This window comes from Sardina pilchardus, chromosome 14 (genome assembly GCF_963854185.1).
Source record: "Sardina pilchardus chromosome 14, fSarPil1.1, whole genome shotgun sequence".
NCBI lineage: Eukaryota > Metazoa > Chordata > Actinopteri > Clupeiformes > Clupeidae > Sardina > Sardina pilchardus.
In genome coordinates this window covers 31,081,902-31,101,355 of record NC_085007.1, presented here as the reverse complement: position 1 = coordinate 31,101,355, position 19,454 = coordinate 31,081,902, and the positions used below count along the sequence as shown (strand labels likewise).

General features: G+C 45.0%; 2 protein-coding genes across 2 annotated transcripts; both read right to left on the bottom strand.

Moving 5' to 3' along the window:
- Positions 1–1,329: 1,329 nt before the first annotated feature.
- oacyl (O-acyltransferase like) lies at positions 1,330–7,644 on the bottom strand. The gene is made up of 15 exons (XM_062553571.1): positions 7,497–7,644; positions 7,009–7,142; positions 6,808–6,886; positions 6,576–6,714; positions 6,091–6,329; positions 4,092–4,265; positions 3,872–3,974; positions 3,562–3,663; positions 3,185–3,350; positions 2,968–3,047; positions 2,754–2,864; positions 2,411–2,534; positions 1,819–2,005; positions 1,535–1,677; positions 1,330–1,443 (listed from the first exon to the last, which is right to left on the bottom strand). Exons 1-15 carry the CDS (start codon positions 7,642–7,644, stop codon positions 1,330–1,332), a joined length of 2,043 nt encoding a protein of 680 aa, XP_062409555.1.
- A 1,760-nt stretch (positions 7,645–9,404) lies between these two features.
- Positions 9,405–18,301, bottom strand: znf532 (zinc finger protein 532). Its single transcript, XM_062554366.1, has 8 exons — positions 16,055–18,301; positions 15,635–15,816; positions 14,817–14,993; positions 12,761–12,923; positions 12,219–12,512; positions 11,973–12,085; positions 10,887–11,034; positions 9,405–10,619 (listed from the first exon to the last, which is right to left on the bottom strand). Exons 1-8 carry the CDS (start codon positions 18,299–18,301, stop codon positions 10,131–10,133), a joined length of 3,813 nt encoding a protein of 1,270 aa, XP_062410350.1. The 3' UTR covers positions 9,405–10,130.
- Positions 18,302–19,454: the final 1,153 nt, after the last annotated feature.

The following is a 19,454-nucleotide window of genomic DNA, read 5'->3' as shown; positions in this document are numbered from 1 at the left end:
ATCCATTGCTAATAGTTCACTTTATTTATGTCTCTTAAATGTACACTGCGTTACAACGTTGTTGCAAAATAACTTTGTTCACATTCATGTGCTGGCAACATTTTAACATATAGATGATTTAACCGTTATTCCTTACTGGATAACATCATTTTCAATACATATCCTCGTACAGGAAATCATGCAGGTATCCAGATCGCTTACTTGCTGTTATATCTAAATTTAAATGTTTATGAATTACTGAATTACAGACGTATGAACTGAAAAAGAATATGAATAGCATATTAGGATCACTTTTCTGGTATTCTGACAACTGTACGACAAGCATCAACAAACTTGTCTAAATATAGTTTCTTTGTGTTTATTTTCCTAGAGCAGAAAACATTCACTTGGCCTATTCACAGGTCTTTTAAAACCAGTTCCAAACCAAGGGTCTCAAATGTGTGGTCGTACACAAGCACAGAAATAGTAGTCACCTGTCACAAAATGCCAGTTATGTCCAGACAATCGGGTCAGTTATCTGACCCACACAATTAACACTGTCATCTCTTAACAGCTTCTCCCATTAACAATGGAAGAGGAATTGTTTTGACGTGTCTTTGAGCTGAATGGCTGAGCAAGTCTAATAATGTACTGTCCAAATGGATTTGACCTGGCTTCTCATATCCATCTCATATTGTTTACAGTGTTCAGAACTTTAGTGTTATTACTTTTACCACAAATGTAATATCTTCTTCATTATGATATGTATGGCTGGTGGTGGGATTTCAACTCCCAATAAATATTTTGTTGCTTAATATGGCCACTGGAGGGGGCTATATATTATAAAAAGATTCACACCCAACACCCAACATCGTCACAGCTGGTGAGTAAGCACTAATGCCAAGTTCAAAATGGTTCATAATTACAGGTTCACAAAAATAAAAAATAATAATTGCCCGACACATAAAGTTAATAAAAATGGAATACTGAACATAATGTGGCTTCTTGATTACCACCATCTCTGACTTAATGGGCACTTAGGAGCAAAAAGGCTCTGTGAAGGATGACTAAATCTCAGCATTCAACTGGCAATGAGGAAAAATGAAGGGAGGAAAATGAGAGGAGAGGAGAGGAGAGGAATGGCACAGAAAAGAAGGAGAAGAAAACATGAGAGGAGGATGGGGAGGGGCACACAAATCACCATTTAAATCACTGGCACATTGTGGAACATTTGGAATTAGCACAAATTCATTTACATTAATTTATTACACGCTTCCCTATCTAAACTCACAATGGCAATATATACACTTGGATATGAGCCCTAGTACCTACAGAGTCACATCCTCCACTTCAGTGAGGCTTCCCATGGCTGCCCTTCAGGAAGAGGTACGGCTTCTCAATCAGAACGGTCAGCAAGTAGCCCAGAGAGAGGGTCAGCGCAGTGTGGCCCAGGAACAGGTAGAACTGCAGGAGAGAGGTCAACGTTACCAACACAAACTAAATGGGGGAAACACAACGGTCAGTACAGTACAGAGGATAAATGGGAGGCACTCACAAAGTTGAGGTCCGTGTAGTGAATGGCCGTCTCCCGTTTGCCATTGTAGAGAATGATGAGCATGGGGTGGATGAGATAGCAGGCGAAGCTGATGTTGGACAGAGGGATCCACACTCTGAGAGACAGAATCCTGTCCACAAACCCTACACAGGTGCATAGAGACCACAGGACTGTGACAGCTATCATAGACCAGAAGCATAACAACACACCAGAGCCTAACTTGTCCATACTGAGTCTCCTCAGTCCTGTCCAGTCAGTGTGCCCTGGCCAGTGGCTGCTCTCACCTCCATAGCCCTCCTCACAGGCCAGGATGATCCAGGCCACCACCAGGGCCCACAGGGTGCGGTGAACCCCCTGGTAGATGGCATGGGGCAGGGAGGGTCCTGGGGGAACTTCCCTCAGGCTATAGGCCAGGCCCACCACAGCCATCATCACAGAGAGAGAGGAGAACCAGCCCAGACCTGCCTGCCACTGACAGCACAAGGGAAACAGAGGAAAATAACCAACACTGGCGTATCAGCAACATTATACTGTATCAACAATCAGCAACATACAGCACAACTTAAATGGTGGAGTTTTACTTACAGGGGAGCTATACCAGACGCGTAACTGAAGCGTTCCGTTCGCGACGCGTAAAATCCATTTTAGAAGATGGGTCTATTTTTCTCGAATGTACGCGCCACTGTTGCGTCTAGTGTAGCTACTTCCATTGACTACAGTGATAATTAACTGCTGCGACCGGCTGCAACATACGCGTCGCGAACGGAACGCTTCAGTTACGCGTCTGGTGTAGCTCCCGTGTTACTGTTACTTTTACATCAAAACATTTTGATAAAGGCATGCTGTGCCAATGATAATAATGATCCATGAATTTACCCGATGTCTCACAAAGGGTCCACTTTTGGTTGTCATGTAGATTCCCGCAAGGATGCCGACCAGATAGGGTCCATATCTAGTGTAGGGTTTGTTGTAATAATACTGAAAGTAGCTCTCAAACGATCTGTGAATAGTCCAAGTCAAAACAGGAACAGGAGCAACACCAGGGATTAACACTGGAAGGGTGCTGTGTAAACTCTCCAGTGTCAGATTCAGGGGCACCTACAATACAACATGCCCACCAATGTGGCCACTGGGACAGAGCAGAGGACCGGGTACCCTCCCCCCCCTGGCCCCCTCTCTGAGTCCACCAGTGGCCATGAACATGAGCTAGCACACTTACAGGGTGGTGGGCTGGTGGACGGGCAGATGCAAGATGGCGGTGAGGAGGGCACTGGTCAAGCATGTCAGCGCCATGAGAAGGACCGCCACAGCTGCAAGCACCCTCTTGTTCCTGAACCACAACAGGTAACAGCACAGCACAGTTGTCAACAAACAAACAAACAAGCAAGCACAACAACAGAGTAAGAAAAGACAGAGTACGCACAATAACTCACCATCTGTATAGAAGTATGAGTATAGGGGTGGTGATGTAGAACTGAAAGTCAATGGACAGGTACCAGGTCCATGGTGCACACTTAGAGAAAAATAGTTATCATTATTATTATTATCGTGCACCCAAAAACTCACCAATCTCTCTCAGTCCCCCTCTGCACTGAGGATCAGCAGAGGTGCTGCATCATAACTCACATCGGATCAGGCAAAGGTACGCACTATGTCAGTGGTGGTGAAGAGGTTGTTCACCAGCAGCAGGTTGGACCACCAGTACTTCTTACAGTTCAGGATCTCGTCCTCAGCGATGAACCAGAAAGCCCCTCGCTGGACCACAGAGAAAAGGCCGATGGCCAGGCACACGATGAACAGGTGGAGAGGCTGAACTCTGACACGAAAGAAATAATTCAGCGCTGTTAAACTCAACAATTCTGGACAAAGAAATCTGTCTTTTGCTTATAAGGCAGCCTAACACGCTGTTATATACTGTATCATGCAGCATGTGTGTCTGTCCATGGCCGTACTCTGGTTATAGAGCTGTGACATGGGCCTGTCTGTTGTTCTGCATGTCCTGACGACTACACATGTGAAAGGCTTACCTCTTAAACCTCTTGAACAGGAAATGGGTCACAAGTCCTGCACTCAGTTGATCCTCTGATCTCTGAATGGAGGCCAAAAGGGACTTGGCACTCAATAGACCTCTGACACACACAGGAGAGATACTTTCAGTAAAAAGCTTGTTTTTGTTTTTGTGTGTGTGTGTATGTGTGTGTGTGTGTGTGTGGGTAGGGAGTGTTATTATTTGAAAATGTCAACAACCCCATCACCGTTCCATTCTAGCTCTAATTGTAAACAGATCTGTAACTGTGCACCAGTCCTCTGCTGTGCTGCACAACACTAGTGTATTACCCCAGGAGCAGGAAGGTGTCCACGGCCAGATACACTGGACCACTGAATGCAAACACATACAGAGGGTTCCTCTCCACACTCTCTTTCCAGCGCTTATCATTATCTGAAAGGGACACAAACAGGACAGAATAAGTGTGTGTGTGTGTGTGTGTGTGTGTGTGTGTGTGTGTGTTGATGAGTGCTGATGATCTGAAGAGTAGTATCTGATGCGCTACTGTACCCAGGTTGTTCCATGCGCTGAGCTGCACGTTGTGTCCTGAGATGATCCAGAGCAGGCTGAGGATGCGGATGCCGTTGAGGGAGGAGTAGCTGTCGGCGCTGCCTGAGCCCGTGCTCAGGACTCCTGCACTGCTGTCCTGCAGGGAGATGCTCTGCAGGCAGGACAAGAAGCAACCTGCAAGAGGATCGCCCACTCACTAACCAAACACTCGGATTTGCTTCGGTTTTGTTTCAGGATCTTTTTGGTGACAGTGAAGAGTGACAGGACGGGAGTGTGAGTGAAAGATAGGGTGGGATTGGGAAATGACTGTGGGACCGGTTGGATTCAAACTCGGGTCTCCGTGAGCACTTGGACCCAAATGTGCCACAGATGCTGCAGCCGCCATAGCACCCCCAGTTCACTCTGATCTCTCGAGCAGTCTGATTAACCCTCTAACACCACAAACATCTCACAGCAATGACACTCATTCAAACATAAGAAACAGACAACTTTGAGCAAATTGAGGAAAAAGACAAGCAGATCTACTGGGTGCAAGACTAACTACCCATATGAAGAAATGTCTATAAAAAACAAGAATAACACTTAATTATTAATTACACTTAAACTCACACTTGTTGAATATTTATTACAATATTCGCAGGATAAAGTGTTAGTATATTTCACACTAAAATGGAAACTTCAGTACGCAAGGTAGGTTATATAAATGTTATTTATATTTATGAACAGGGCGACAATTATTTGTGTTAACACTTCATAGTGTATAGACCCATTCAATCTGTTCCAAGAGGATTTTCGGTTGAAACATTTAAAGCCGATGCAGATATTTTTTAAATTAAATTGAATTCGACTTTAGTGTAATGCTCTACAAAATGGCGACTTTTTTCCATCTTTGGCTGTCCCAAAGTTACCATTAGTTCAGTGTTGTTTTCTATGCCACCGGCAATGGCTAGGAACTCACATATTGTTTATGCAGTTCAAAGAGCCTATATAAAAAGCATCAAGATTTTTTCTTATTGCACTTACATTTTCCTTCCGACAAGCAATATAATTAACTGATTGAGTCACGGTCATTGTGCTAATGGGGTCTCAGTGAGAAACCATTTGAGGAAGTTGTTATAAGTGTGCCTAATGGTTGACGTCAACATTTTCTCCCTGCAAGTCATTTGGAAACCACATCTAAAATAGATGGAGAGGAGAGTGGAGCATTATAGCCTGAGGATGTAGATACTACAACACGTCGGACTATTTGTCACAATATAATGCGTGCATACTTTAGAGAAACTACCCAGTCGAAAAGAAATATCCATGAGACCAATCCATAGTCATAGTACTGTAGGCTACTGCATCTACAGCCAACAGCAGACGTAGGGCACACATGTATGAATGAGTAAACACACACACCTGAGACATTCTTTTAAATCTCCAGCTACAATAAAGGACCATTCAATTACAGCCTGTTACCATTACTGTACGAAAAAAACATTATCGCTTTAGATCTCTTCATAATTACAGACTATTATCGTGCCTTTACACGGTATTTTTCCACTGTGAGAGCACTCCAAACACTTTACCGGTCACACCGTGCCTCCATCTACTAAATGCACAGCTTTCAAGGTGCTATTTTGTGACACAGTTGGGGTTCACTGCATTGTTCAAGTTCACTTTGAGACACATTCAGCTCATGTCAGGCTGATATTGAGAGCCTTCTGATTCCCTAATCCACTCTTATAGAACTTAAAGACAGCCTTTCACAATAACATCTAATAGCACAGTCATTACTTAGAACAAAATGTAAAATCCCTGTAGTAACATGTTTTGAAAATACAGTATATGGTATATGTTGCCAATTGCTTCCTATCTTGATCCTCTACTCCTCTATGAACGTGTTGGTGAAGTGATGTGGGACTAGTGTGGGTAGAAGTTGAGTAGTACTTGTAATGATTGAGTGGCATGTCTGCATCCCTGTGTTCTGTAGGCATGGTGGTGTATGTACACGTACTCTTTGTGTTGCTGTCCTCACTGGCTTTGCCGTCTGAGTGTGTGGTGCTGTCATCAGGGCTGCCACTGTCTGCTTGACTGGCTGGAGAGCCGTTGGAGAGCAGGCTGCCATAGCGACTGGGGTCAGAGGTGAGGGTCATGTCAGGGCTGGGAGTGACTGCCCTCTGGCGCTTCAACCTGAGAAGGGCCACGTAAAGGCTGGCCACCAAGGGCACGCTCACCAGCACAGCGCACACAAACCTGGGGGGAGAAATGGTCAACCACACAACCATTCATTGAAACACACTGTTTTCAGTCCAATTAGACAAAAAACTCTGCATTTGTAAGAATTTCAATTTCTATCTAATATCACTTACTGAGCACTAAAACATTACACGTCTCATGGCGCTTTACAGAGTGTTAAACAGAATTGTAGGAGACACACACCAAGACAGACAGAACAAATGAAGGCACACAGATAGCAAGATCATTTTGATTACTCCTCACAGACTGATGACAGCGGAGGGGTCAGGCGGGGTCCTGTGGGCACTGAGGCACTGGGTCATGTAGATGCCCAGCGTGGAGTCCGACAGAAGTGGAGATGGCACCGCGGGTATCAGAGACTCTCCTCTCGATTGTAGCATATCTAAAGACACACACACACACACACACACATAGCATGCATGTAGCAGATAATACACTTCGACAACAACAATAAATATAAAGTTAAACATATTACCATAAACTACCAGAGTCTGCACATCTGCCTCCGTGCATGAGTCAGGAACACAGATCCCAACAAAGTACTGAACTTCCTCCTGCACATCAGCACAAAGACGGTGGTATTTTGGGAGATGTGATATTGCGATGTGAGCTATTCAGGTATCATAGGCGATGAAGCGCTCCACCAAGATAAGATTTTGCACAGCCATGCAGTCACCTGCTTGAGGAAGACCTGGCAGTGCTGCCCTCTGAAGCCTGGAGCCCCGACCGACAGGCACTCGCGTAGAGAGCCAGGCCTGTTCACGTTACCGCCTCTCACATCACTGCCCAGCTTCCCAAACGCATCATACACTGCACTCACACAAACACATATTATACACTCCTCAAGTCCTCAGCTCCACTTGACTCAATGGCAAAGACACACGTTCAGTTAGGAGAGAGAAGATGAGGACAGATGAAAGACATTTGATCTATTGGTAAGGGTTTTGAGATACACCAGTTAAATGATAAAATAGCATACAAACTTCACATAAGGAGTTATTTGTTGACCCACAATAGCTTTCAAGACATGCCATTCACCTTACAATGTGCAGAATAGTTTTATGCTATTTATACAGTAGAAACTGTAAAGCTTGATCACGCCATTTTGATGCTGTGTTTCTCAAGCAACTGATTAAAAAAATAGGAAAGATTGTTCAGACTTACTGAGCGCTGCATACTTGGCTGGTTTGTCTTTGCTGAGCTCCAGAAGAAACATGCGGGTGTCCTGCATGCACCTGTGAGAGACATTGAAGGCTCCAGCGATGGAGAGCAACAGGAGGCAGGTGGTCACCCCACTCCAGACCAGCAGCATCTTGTGTGAAAGCTCAACATTGTTTTTGTGCATTTGGAGATTTAAATATCACAACACAGACACCTGACCACAGACACTGACGACAAGCGGTCATGCCAGTTAATAGGGGAATATCCGTGTCAAATCAGGCCTCTGAGAGTCAACCAGTGAGCACGCTCCAGTAGCTGCACTGCTTCACACTTCATCACAGACAGTCTAGGCACTGACAACAGGCACGTACTCTACACAACATGTGAAGGCCTCACTTGTCCTAATGATAGACATTGCAAGATGCTTTTCATTTACATTCACTGAATGGCTCTTAGGCATGACAATGAGCATCTTGTTGAGGTGATGCTGTGCATGACAGGCGCGGACCTCTCTCGGTCTCCTGCGTGATTAAGTGGCGCTCTGGCACCGTCGTGAGAGCCAGCTGCTACTGTTTCCGTGGACGCGGAAAGGTCAGCGGTGTGCTTTACACGGAAAATAGAACTTTGCTCGCGGCACGCACGACAGCGCTCTTGGCAACCGGGCATTGATCTCACATCACGGAGGATGTCACTTTAATTGCAGGGCGGCGGCGGCGGGCTGAAAGGGAGGCGAGGGGGGACAAAGAGATGACGAGGGGATGCTTGACGTCGCTGGGGAGATGCACATCAAACCTCATTCACTTCACTTAGTCATTTTGGTAAATGGCCACAGAGAGCACTGAAAAGGATTGAATGGCACTCCTGGTAACAGAGACTCGCATGACAACGCCATGACTTGAACAGTTTAGGTTTATTATTTACCGAGAACAGGTCTGTACACAAACATCTAATATCTCTACTGAACAGCAGCAAGACACCTTCTAAGTAACAGATAACAACCACTGATGGCTTCTGTCATGCATATTATTTTGACAATTATTCAGACGCTCAAAACATAAAAACCTGGTCCTTTAAAAGGAATAGTGGAACCGAAACAGACATAAACAGCATTTTCTTCAGCATGTTCCCAGATAACTGCTCATTTTTCTTTAATGTAAAACAGAACTTGAAAAGGGAAACTCATGAACTTTAGCTACAATGAACTGCTGATTAGTGGGAAAACAAAGCAAAAGAAAATGGATTTCCAGTTTAAATGTGCTTATTTAAACTTTAGACATTCTTTACAGAGAAGGCAAGTCATTCTTTTCTTCGGTCTTACTTGTTCTCCTTTGGCCACTTGTCACTCTCGCTACTGACGAGGTTAGTCTAGGGGCGAGCTCAACATGGCCGTGCGCTGTGAGGTGCTACACTCTGGCTGCTGACGAGGTGAGTCTAGGGCCTGACTCAACATGGCCTTGCGCTGTGAGCCGCTGCTCGTTGAGAGCTCCCCGTGGCTAGGCCACACTGGTGATTGGCACGTCCCGAAGAAAAGAACACCTGGCACTCCCATTTCCAGCACTCAGAGAGCTCGAGACACTGAAGCACTCAGCTGGGCCTGCAAAGCACTTCTGATTGGACCGACATGCAGGAAATGAGCTCATGAGCACACCTGCCCAGCAGGAGTGGAGGCAACACATCTCTAAGGCAGCCATGTTAACAACAGAGGCAGAGTTCTGCTAAGCAGACCACGAGCACTGTACACATACTGTATTATATGAGAGCAAAGCATCGAGAGATGCGGATGCAATTAATACTGTGTCTTACAAAGTCCAAATGCCAATGATTAAGACCATGTCTGGAGACACTGAAAAAAGGCTAAAAACATACAATGTATGTTTACATTTAGAGGCCGCAAGAGAGGCCTGTTATCACAACTGTTGTGGTATGACAGGATTGCCTGAGAACATGAATCAAGACACACAAAGAGAACTTAAAAATACACAGCATGGGTCGTGAGCTTGAAGAGCACACACAGATTCACATTAGCCTCAGTGGAAGTTCCGCACAACTTAGACCTTTTCACGGGTACTGCGTCGATAGAGGAAGAAAAACAATCCATTCACTGCCGGTTTCAGGAGTTCAACATGACCTCTAGTGGACTTCTTCAGGAATGGTCAAGAGAAAAACGCCATCTCCCTCTCCTCTCTGGCCCTTTGAAACCGACTGATTGTCCTTGCACAGTGTGCAAAACACACCTGTGCAGGTGCTGAGAGTCTGTCATAAACATTCTGCGGACCTTAGCAGCAGTGACAAATGGAGCACTACCAGTACGAAAAAATACAGGATGAGAATGAAAAAATTAAAAACTCTCTATAAAAGATCTACTCAACATCCATACAAACACATATTGAAAGTGTAAAAAAAGCTTTTTTAGCTATTTAAATACATAAATCTGTTTTCTTTTTAAATATATTACATATTTTTAAACACACAAAGGCCTTTTTGTGTGTGATATATCTATACATTTGTCATATACATGGTTATATGTACATTTCTGGGGGTCGTGGGAGATGGGCAAACATCCACTTTTTGTCGCTTCTGGTTCAAAGGTCACCAAAGGGCCTTGGGCCTCGGACGTCCAGGTGAGGGCACCTCCAGTCACTTGTCGGCTGCCCCCAGCCTCTTGGAGCGGATGAAGGCCATGCCGTGTGTCCTCATGTGTGTGTTCAGGGCGCCGTCCGTCTCGAAGGTCCTCCCGCACACTTTGCACCTGCCGGACGCTCCCTCAGCCGCGTCGGGGCCCTCCTGCTGCACGGGTGCGGCGCGGTGCCGGCCCAGGCTCGCCGGCTCCTTGAGCTTGTGCACGATGAAGAGGTGCCGGGCCAGCGAGGGGTGCGAGGTGTAGCAGAGGCCGCACTCGCGGCACTGGAAGGAGGAGCCGTCGGAGCGGTGCTGCGGGATGTGCTCGTGGAAGCGCAGCAGGTCCTCGGTGCTGAAGTTGCACACGCCGCAGCGGTGCACCTTGCACACGCTCACCTTCAGCTTCTTCAGCGGCTGACCCCCGGGGCCCTCGCCGCCGCCGCCACCGGCCGGACCCTCCCCGTCCGGCCCCCGCTCCCCCTCCCCCTGCTCACTCTGCTGCTTGGGCTCATCGCCAGCCAGCTGCTTGCGCTTGGGACTGGCCACCTGAGGAGGAAACACACACACACACACACACACACACACACAAAAGCATGAATCATACATTACAGCTCCTATGTACTTCACATTGATAATTCATACAATTAGCATTTGGCTAATTGTAGTGCAATTCATGTCAATTGTGATTTCTGTGGTGATTATAAAAAGAACACACACGTTACATGTAGTTACATGTACACAGTTGTCGTCCATAGGTTAGACTAGCGGATGTACCTGGGACAGGAGCTTGTCTGCGTTGACCTCAGTGGTGGCGCCGTCTCCGGCTGGCTTCCCCTCTACAGCTTTGAGGTCGTGCGTGAGCTGGACGTGCTTTTCCAGCATCAGCCGTTTAGTGAAGGTGCGGCTGGCTTCTGGGCAATGCCTACACACAAGCCACACAAAATGTCACTGGAGTCATTCTGTAACTGATGCCTTTGGAGCTCATGCCTGACAGCAACAACAACAACTCTCTGAGTCAATGACACAGAAATAGACTTCTGGGCCCGTATTCACAAAGCATTTTATCTTACCACTAAGAGTACTCCTAAATCGGGAATAAGGATCTTATACTTTTAATAAGACAACTCCTAAGATAAGATAAAATCTCCGTTGCAATGGTTGACGTCATTACTCATGCACGAGCTTGATTTAAGTGACCACCTTGATTGGCTGATGATTATAACGCGGGAGTGATGACAAAAACCCTCCCTACGAGTTGAGTGACAGGTGTCAGGTCTTAGCTGGTGAGAATGCATACGCTATGTCGGACCGTGAAGGATGGAAGATGATGAATAAATGGGCATAGCCTAAATGAATAAAGAGTAAAGCAAATAGCCTAGGAGCATGATGAAACACTACGGACTCAAGCAGTATCTTTGCAGCATGTTTTGAATTAATATGAAAACACGTAGCCTACATTTGCAAAGAGGAGAGACGATTTAATTTAATTTAGGCCTACAATGAGACGTTACATTTAGGTTACATGCAATGGTGGTTTTAGTTGTCGGTGGTGTTATTGCATCCTTTAGTTGCAATGCACAATTAACCCCTGGCATGACAGCTCCTGTAACTGTACGTGAAATGCCACTCAAAGCGGTTTAGAATTGTTTGTGAATAGGTCTTAGTGAGTTAGGAGTCCTCTCGAATTCTTTTAAGATGTCGTAGACTTAGGAGCTACTTTTAGGCTTAAAATGCTTCGTGAAATACTTTTAGTGAAAACATTTTTAAGTTAGGAGTGACACGGCCATTATTTTTAGAAGTTTCTCCTAAATTCGTGAATACGGGCCCTGAAAGACCTCCAAGGTGAGCCGGAGCACTCACGGGCAGGTGTAGACCTTGCGCAGGCCTTTGTGTTTGATGCGGTTGTGTCGGCACAGGCTGTGGGAGGAGCTGAAGGACTTGTCACACAGCCGGCACGGATGCTTCTTCAGTTGCTGCAAGTCCACAGAGACAGGTGAGGAGGAGAGGAAAAATAAACACAACATTTGACACCCATCCACTCTCAACCACACTTGTCATGCTGTACACTCTCACAAACTTGTCTGGTGGTGACTGGAGCACTCCTACCTTGCCGTGTTCCCTCTTGACGTGGGCGATGTAGACCTCTCTCTGGGTGAAGAGGCGGTTGCAGTCGTGGCAGGTCCATCCAGGGTTCTGGGGCTTCTTTGGGCTCTCTGGGCCGTTGCTGCTCTTCTTCAGTGGGGACACGGGCTTCTTGTCTCCCTTCTCCACACCATTGAAGGAGCCCAGCTCTCTGTTGTTGCCGTTGGGGCCCATGGAGTTGGTGGCCTTGGTGCTCAGTGGCAGGTTGATTCCCAGGTTTGGAGGCCCCTCAATGGTCTTTAAAGTGCCATGTAAGGACTACAAGGATGAAAACAGGAAATCCCACAGATAGTCACTTCAGATCAATGGCTTAAAGTGCATCCCTAATTTGCATGTCATCATCTAATATGGCCTCAACACTGTAAACATCTGCATATCCAAAAGCGGTTGTTCTATCACAGTGTTAAGACAACAAACAAGCTCTACCAATCATGTCAGTCATTATGACCATAAGGTTTGTTCAACTGTGACTGACAATGCAGTCATCTTTAGCTTTATTCTGTTACCTTTATGTGGTCCAGCATGAGCTGCTTCTGCGCATAGTGCATGGAGCAGTCTGGGCACTTGAACACAGACACCTTCTGAGTGGCCAGGTGCTGGTCGAAGTGGGTGTAGAGGAGGGTCTGCTGGGTGAACACCGTGTCACACATGGAACATTTGTAGATTAACCTGCGGGAAATAGAGGCTGAAATCAGGCTAATTCTATATTGACCACCATGTCGGATACCTGACCATACCATACCATAAAATATAGAAACAACAACTCACATCTTCTTACTGTATCACTGACAACACTACAGGCTTGAGACCTACTACTCCTCATTCATACAACAGCTGTGTCATAATTGAAGATAAAAATGCAGAACATGCTTTGTACAGTGTAGCTAAAAATAACAGAGAGCTTGGGTTTACTAATTCCATCTCTCTTTCATCGACACCACATGACATCTGTACAGTATGTCATGATCATTTGTAAATAAAGAACAAAGTAAATTAATATTCTGGGTGCCATCTGACCTTAGTACACACTGCTATGAGTACTACTGTGCACACTGTTCCATTATATGAGAACAATGTATCACTACTATCTATCACTATCAGTACTATGTGCTTACACATGATACACATGAATGACAATGCCCATAGTAATCACTCTGTAGGGTTCTTAAAATACAAACTGTCACCTTTGGATTCATTTACACATAAACTACAACAAAGACAATGTTCCATGAACAGCTAGTTCTTTCAGCACGTGTGTTTGAGAGACTTTATTGGCAACAGGTCGGTGGCAGCTGGGGGTTGGATGAGGGGGTGCTGATGGAGGAGAGGTGGAGGCAGCAGAAGGTCACAGAGGGGAAATGAGCTGAGCCCAAAGCTCCCATACATAATGCCTTTATGTCCAGCACAGCTCCTAACACCAGGCACAGAGGCCCCAAGACAGATCAATTTGATCCAACTATCAGGTAGCACTATGGTGGGACGCTCAAGGATCTGTCATTAAAAACAAGTGCTGCAGTTTGGCATGAATGGAATCAGGAGATACAGACCACGAGCATTTTCAGTGGCAGAAATGTGTTATAGCATCTCAATATAATCAACTTAAAAACATATTCATGTAATGTGGAATGCTAAAGTATTCAGACTCCTTTACGTGTTCTCCCCTCATCAACCTAAATTCAACACTGCATAATGACAATGCAAAAACTGGATTTTGGAATTTTCTGCAAATTTATCAAAAAGGAAAAAGTGTGCTTATGTCACACTGACATAAGCATCCGGACGCTTACTTAGGTCAAACACTGTTGGCAGCAATTGCAGCCGGATCTGCTTGGGCATGACACAACAAGCTGGACACATCTGCCTTACCAAATTACAATAATACTAAATGTGAAAAAGAGAAGGGGTCTGAATACTTACTACATACACTGTATACAGCACATCATTTTATTTATTTTTTAAAAAGTCAATTTCTTCACACTGTTATAACACCATAAAATAGCAATTTATATGATTTTGTCTTCTTTGTTTAAAAGTTTTTTTTTTTTTCAAAAAATTAATAAGGACACCTTACATTTTGGAATTAAATACAAAACAATATGTCTACAACATTAACCTTAGACCTGAGTTAAAGGACCAAAAGACCACATTTCCCATGTTATATATCCCAGAACAGCCCGAGAGGGCTTGTAATGATTTCCTTTAAGTACATTACATCTAAATAAAAATGTCAACAGTAAAGCTAAAAGGCCACAAGTGTTGTATTACTTAAGTTTGTGAATAAATAATCAAATTGTGCTAAAAGTAATTTAGAAGGAGTTTTGTGTAGACCCAAACTTCTCATCTGACTGAGACTGACTCCATATCTTTAATCTTAGACTTCTCCTCATTGGCATTGCTACACAAACACTCATCCCCTGGGTTAGCTTCAGGGGATGAGTATTTGTTTTCTGATCTCAGATTTTGGAAAATCAGTAACCTTAAAGAAGCATACCTGGATATGTCACCAGACTTTCTGGACTAAACGCCCCAACCCCAGTCCAAGGTGTTTGTGTGGACACTTACTTGGGCTCTCCGATCTTCACCCCTGGGTGTTGAGTGTAGGCATGGGAGTGAGTGCCAGGTGCAGATTTGAAGGCCATGGGGCAGATGGGGCATTTATAGAAGATCTCACAATGAGAGCCCTGAATGTGAGACTTCAGAGCAGCTATTTCTGCAAAGATGACGCTGCAATGAACACAACTGAAGACACACACACACATACACACACGTAAACCACACACAGAGAAAAAAGAGTGATTTTAAAACTTAAAAGCAGTGTTCAAAATGTCACAACTCACAACTCATTATAACCACTGAACAACTCAGGAACACCTTTCATAATAACAACTTGGGTTTTACTCGGGTCATAAAAAATGAGCATTTATTCAGTCAATTCTGATCAGGCCGAGACCTAAGGACTTCTCAGAGGACCTGCCTTACAAGACTCCTGACTGCTCACAACTACAAGACACCTCATCTGACCACCCACAAGATGTATAGCTGGTGCAGAAAATGACTGGCCAAGCTAGGGTTAGATGGGGATAGTTACTCTGGTGACTTGCAACTGAGAAGTTTAAATTATATGGTAAAACCTCTGAAGTATAGAGGATCTGGGGTGATTGACCTAAATAGGCAATTTATGCAAATACTTATAACTGAGTTTCAAACCCATGAATTATTTAATTATTTACTCTAAAGCTATTACCACTATTTAGCAGAAAGTAAACAGAATGTGTATGCACAGTATGTATGTAATGTGACCATGTGTGAGCATGCCCTTAAACGACCCATAATAAAAAAGTTATAACCACTGAAATGTAGCACAAAGAGATGTAACTGACCGGTAGCCAACTCTCCGGGTGTAGTGAAGGCAGTTCTTGGTGACATGGGACTGAAAGTGCACAGAACGACAAATGGCTCCACACTCAGGACAGATGTACGGGGACTTGTGCTGGTGGATGCGCTGGTGAGAGGCAAAACTGCAGTGGTTGGGCAGCAGCATTTGACAGATGGCGCAGGTCTTCTAATTATTGAAGAGAGAAAATGGGACAATTATTGTCATCGAATGACCCTAAATTAGACATTATACTTTTTGCTAAATATAATATTTACAATTTTAATAAAGTATACCAATAAAATATATCTTACAGAAAAATAATGATTAAACATGATACCACTAAACAAAACAAAAATAAGTCATATCCCAATCTACCTGATTTGGATTATTACATTAACAGAGAAACATTAATCTACACACAAACCTGACCACTTGACTCTGATCCCTGTTGGTAGTGCATGGCTAGTGCTGACTCATCTTGAAACATCTCACTGCACTCCAGACATTTGAGGTTGTGTCTGCAAAGTCTGGAAGCATCCTCATCAAGGGGCATGGCAGCCACAAGCGGAGCAGAGGACGGGGCAGATATTACGGCTAACATGGTAGACTTCCCCTGGACACTGCCTACAGAGGAGCTAAGAGAGCCCGATGAGACGCTGGTGGAAAAGAGCGAAGGAGCAGAGAAGGGTGGCGATGAGGAGGAGATCATCTGATCGGCGGGGATGGGCTTCAGGATGAGGTGGGAGCACTGCATCACTACACCCTTGTCCTTGTGTCCCCGGGCGTGGGACAGCAGACTGCACTTGTTGTAGAACACCAAGTTCCTGGTGCAGTGGTTGCAGGTGACCTCGATACGCACGCTACGCCTTTCGTAGTGTTGAGTCAGGCTCTTCTCCAGTGCAAAGGAGTCACCACACTCGAGGCACTTGTAGCCCCGCGATGGAATGGATATACAGGCAGCCGAGGGAGGGCTGAGATTGGGAACGTACACCGGTACTGGGTTGATGCTGCTCAGCACTTTGTTGAATGCTTCCACAACTGAACTCTGAGAACTGGCCAGAACCTGCACCCGAGAAACCTTCTTTGGCTGGCTCACCACCATGGCCTGCTTGATGGGCTGCTGGGGCTTGGAGAGGACCTGGTGAAGCTCAGAGGGGGTGGCAGAGGCCTTTGGGAGAAGGTTGAGGTTGGTGAGGTGGACTGTCTTTGGCACAAGTTTGGCATTTGCCAGGCTGGAGGCAGGCACCATCACCGTCTGCTGCTGGATGGCATTGGCAGCTTTCAAGATGGCACTGCTGGCACTCTGCATTGAGGCAGCAGGGATGACAGTGGCTTTCACTGTGGTGTTGTTAGCCAGCTTCAGGTTGATTACCTGAGAGCCAGCCGTTTTGACTGCTGATACTGGCAGGAATGCTGTGGCCACAGGTTTGATGGTCATCTGCTTGGTGACCTCCATGGTTGAGCCGCCTGAAGTGGCCATGACTGTGGTAGGTAATGCTGCCCGAGTTGGAGATGAAAACACTGCATTGGAAGTTGGAGAGGTCAAACTGGAGACCACAATTGTGTCCGTTGCTCTCTTCAGGCCATCAGGGTCAAACTCTGGCAACACTCGGGTGACTGTTCTCTTGATCTGACCTGATGATGTCTTGATGGTTTTGATTCGGACCTTTGGGATAACAGGAATCGACCCTGCAGGGGATGAAGGGGACCCTTTACTGCTGCCCTCACTAGTGACACTGCAGGGACTTTCAGGCTGTTTGGAGAGCATCTTCTTGGCTACCTCTAGAGCTGACTCCTGCTCCTGGGGCTTCTCTGGGGTTTTGGGACTGTCCTTGGTTTCCCTGGTGGAATCTTGCAGGGCAGTAGGGGAGTCTGGAACAGTAGAATCTGAGGAGGCTTTCTTTGCACTGAGAGCTGCAATTGCTGCAATACAAGATGAGAGTTTAGCCGACGATTTAGCTTTGGCTTGGGAGAGATTGGATACACTTAGAGGTTCTGATGCTTCTTTAATGTCTGAGGGCTTTGGACCAACCACCTGTGACTGCTCCTCTGATTTTCTTGGCTTAGGAGGGTTCTGAGAGTGTGAAGCTGAGGAATTGTTGCTACTGTTGCCATTTTCAAGTTTGGAACTCACAAATTCTACATTAGAACCTGGTTTTGAAACACCATCTCCAATGAGCCCAGTTAAGGGGTTTGGCCTAAAGCATGGAATGTTGTTCTGTCTGTCTGCTGGGTCATCCACTTCAATTTTATCATCATCATCAAACTCCTCAGCACTGGAGATGGGGCTGAACTGGTTGAAGGAGGGGTTGCTGGCTGGAGGGCCATTGCTGTCTGTCTTCAAGGGCTTCCCACCCTCTTTGCTATACCGATCACTTGAGCACATGCCCAGAAAACCATTTTGCAGGCCGTTGCCGACTGAAGGACGTACATCTTTGTCTGAGAGTGGGTGCTCACAAGGGTCAACATTTCGGACATTTTTGACAATAACACTGACTCCAACATCAGGGGTAGCGGGCATCTGGTTATCATCATCATGGTGGGCGTTGTGCTTTAGCTGTCCCTCGTGGTCATCATGTCCTGATTCAATGGCTGCCTTTGGGTCAACCATGTCAGGGATATCAAAGGCCGCAAGCAGGTCGTCAAAGTCCGGGGTTTTCATATCGCCCATGATCTTCACACAACGTGTTGAAAAACTTGTGAATAAATAAACAAAGTGAAACAAAAAGAAAAATGATTAGATTTGCTTCATAATTATTTAAAAAGGGCCTGAATTATCCTGGACCTAATAAATTACAAGGTGCATTTGCAGCCCCCTTATGACTTCAGGGTTCCAGCTCCAGACCTGGGGAACAGATCATTTCTTGCTGTTGACAGTAAATCAAATTCAATCCTTTCCTACGATTCCCATTCTTTGCTGCTGTTCCTCTTTTTGTTACATTGTGTTGCTTTCACTTAGTGTTTTCAGTTAGCTACATAGAGCACTATATGTGAAATCATTGAAATGCAATGCATTTTGCATAACCATTATTCATTACCATCATATGAAATGTTATTGAAGCCTGAGGCAAACTGCAGTCACCACCAATTCCTGAGGAATCTTACTATCTAGAATGTTCAACACCCTGGTAACATCCAACAATAATATCATCCTACAGTAGCCCTTCCATACATACGAATTAGGTTGGGGACACATTTTGGACCAAACTACAATTCTTCATATACAGTGGCACAGAAAACAAATTTAAAAACATTTGAAAGCATGTTCTACGTGACACTGTAAACAGCAACAGCTTAATAGTATAGCTGCATGGTTCATCCTACTTAGTACAATCTTAACAACCCTCACCCATGGTTTTAAATAGCATAGTGCTGTAAAACTTGATCTGGGTTATTCAGGAAATATGGAGTGGATCTAAGTCTGCATGTAAAACATGCTATTATGTTACATGATCATATCACCAGTATAAAACATTAGATTATCAAACGATTCACAAGCACACATGACCATATCTACTACTATAAATCCAAAATATCAATTCTATCCTATTCTATTTGGGTTTCACTGTTACTGATTTGACTATTCCCATACATGTAAATTTGTATTTGTACATAATTTACAGGCATCATATATTAACCCTGTTCCTTAAGGAGCACTTCTAAAGCAAAGATCCTTCATTACTATCCGCTTTAACCCTCTCCGTCTAAAACTAATGTCAAATAATATGATGGTATGAACCTCCACTTATGCTATACTGTAAGGATACCATCTTACTACTTGGATACTACCAGACACACGCACATGCACACACACCATCTTACTA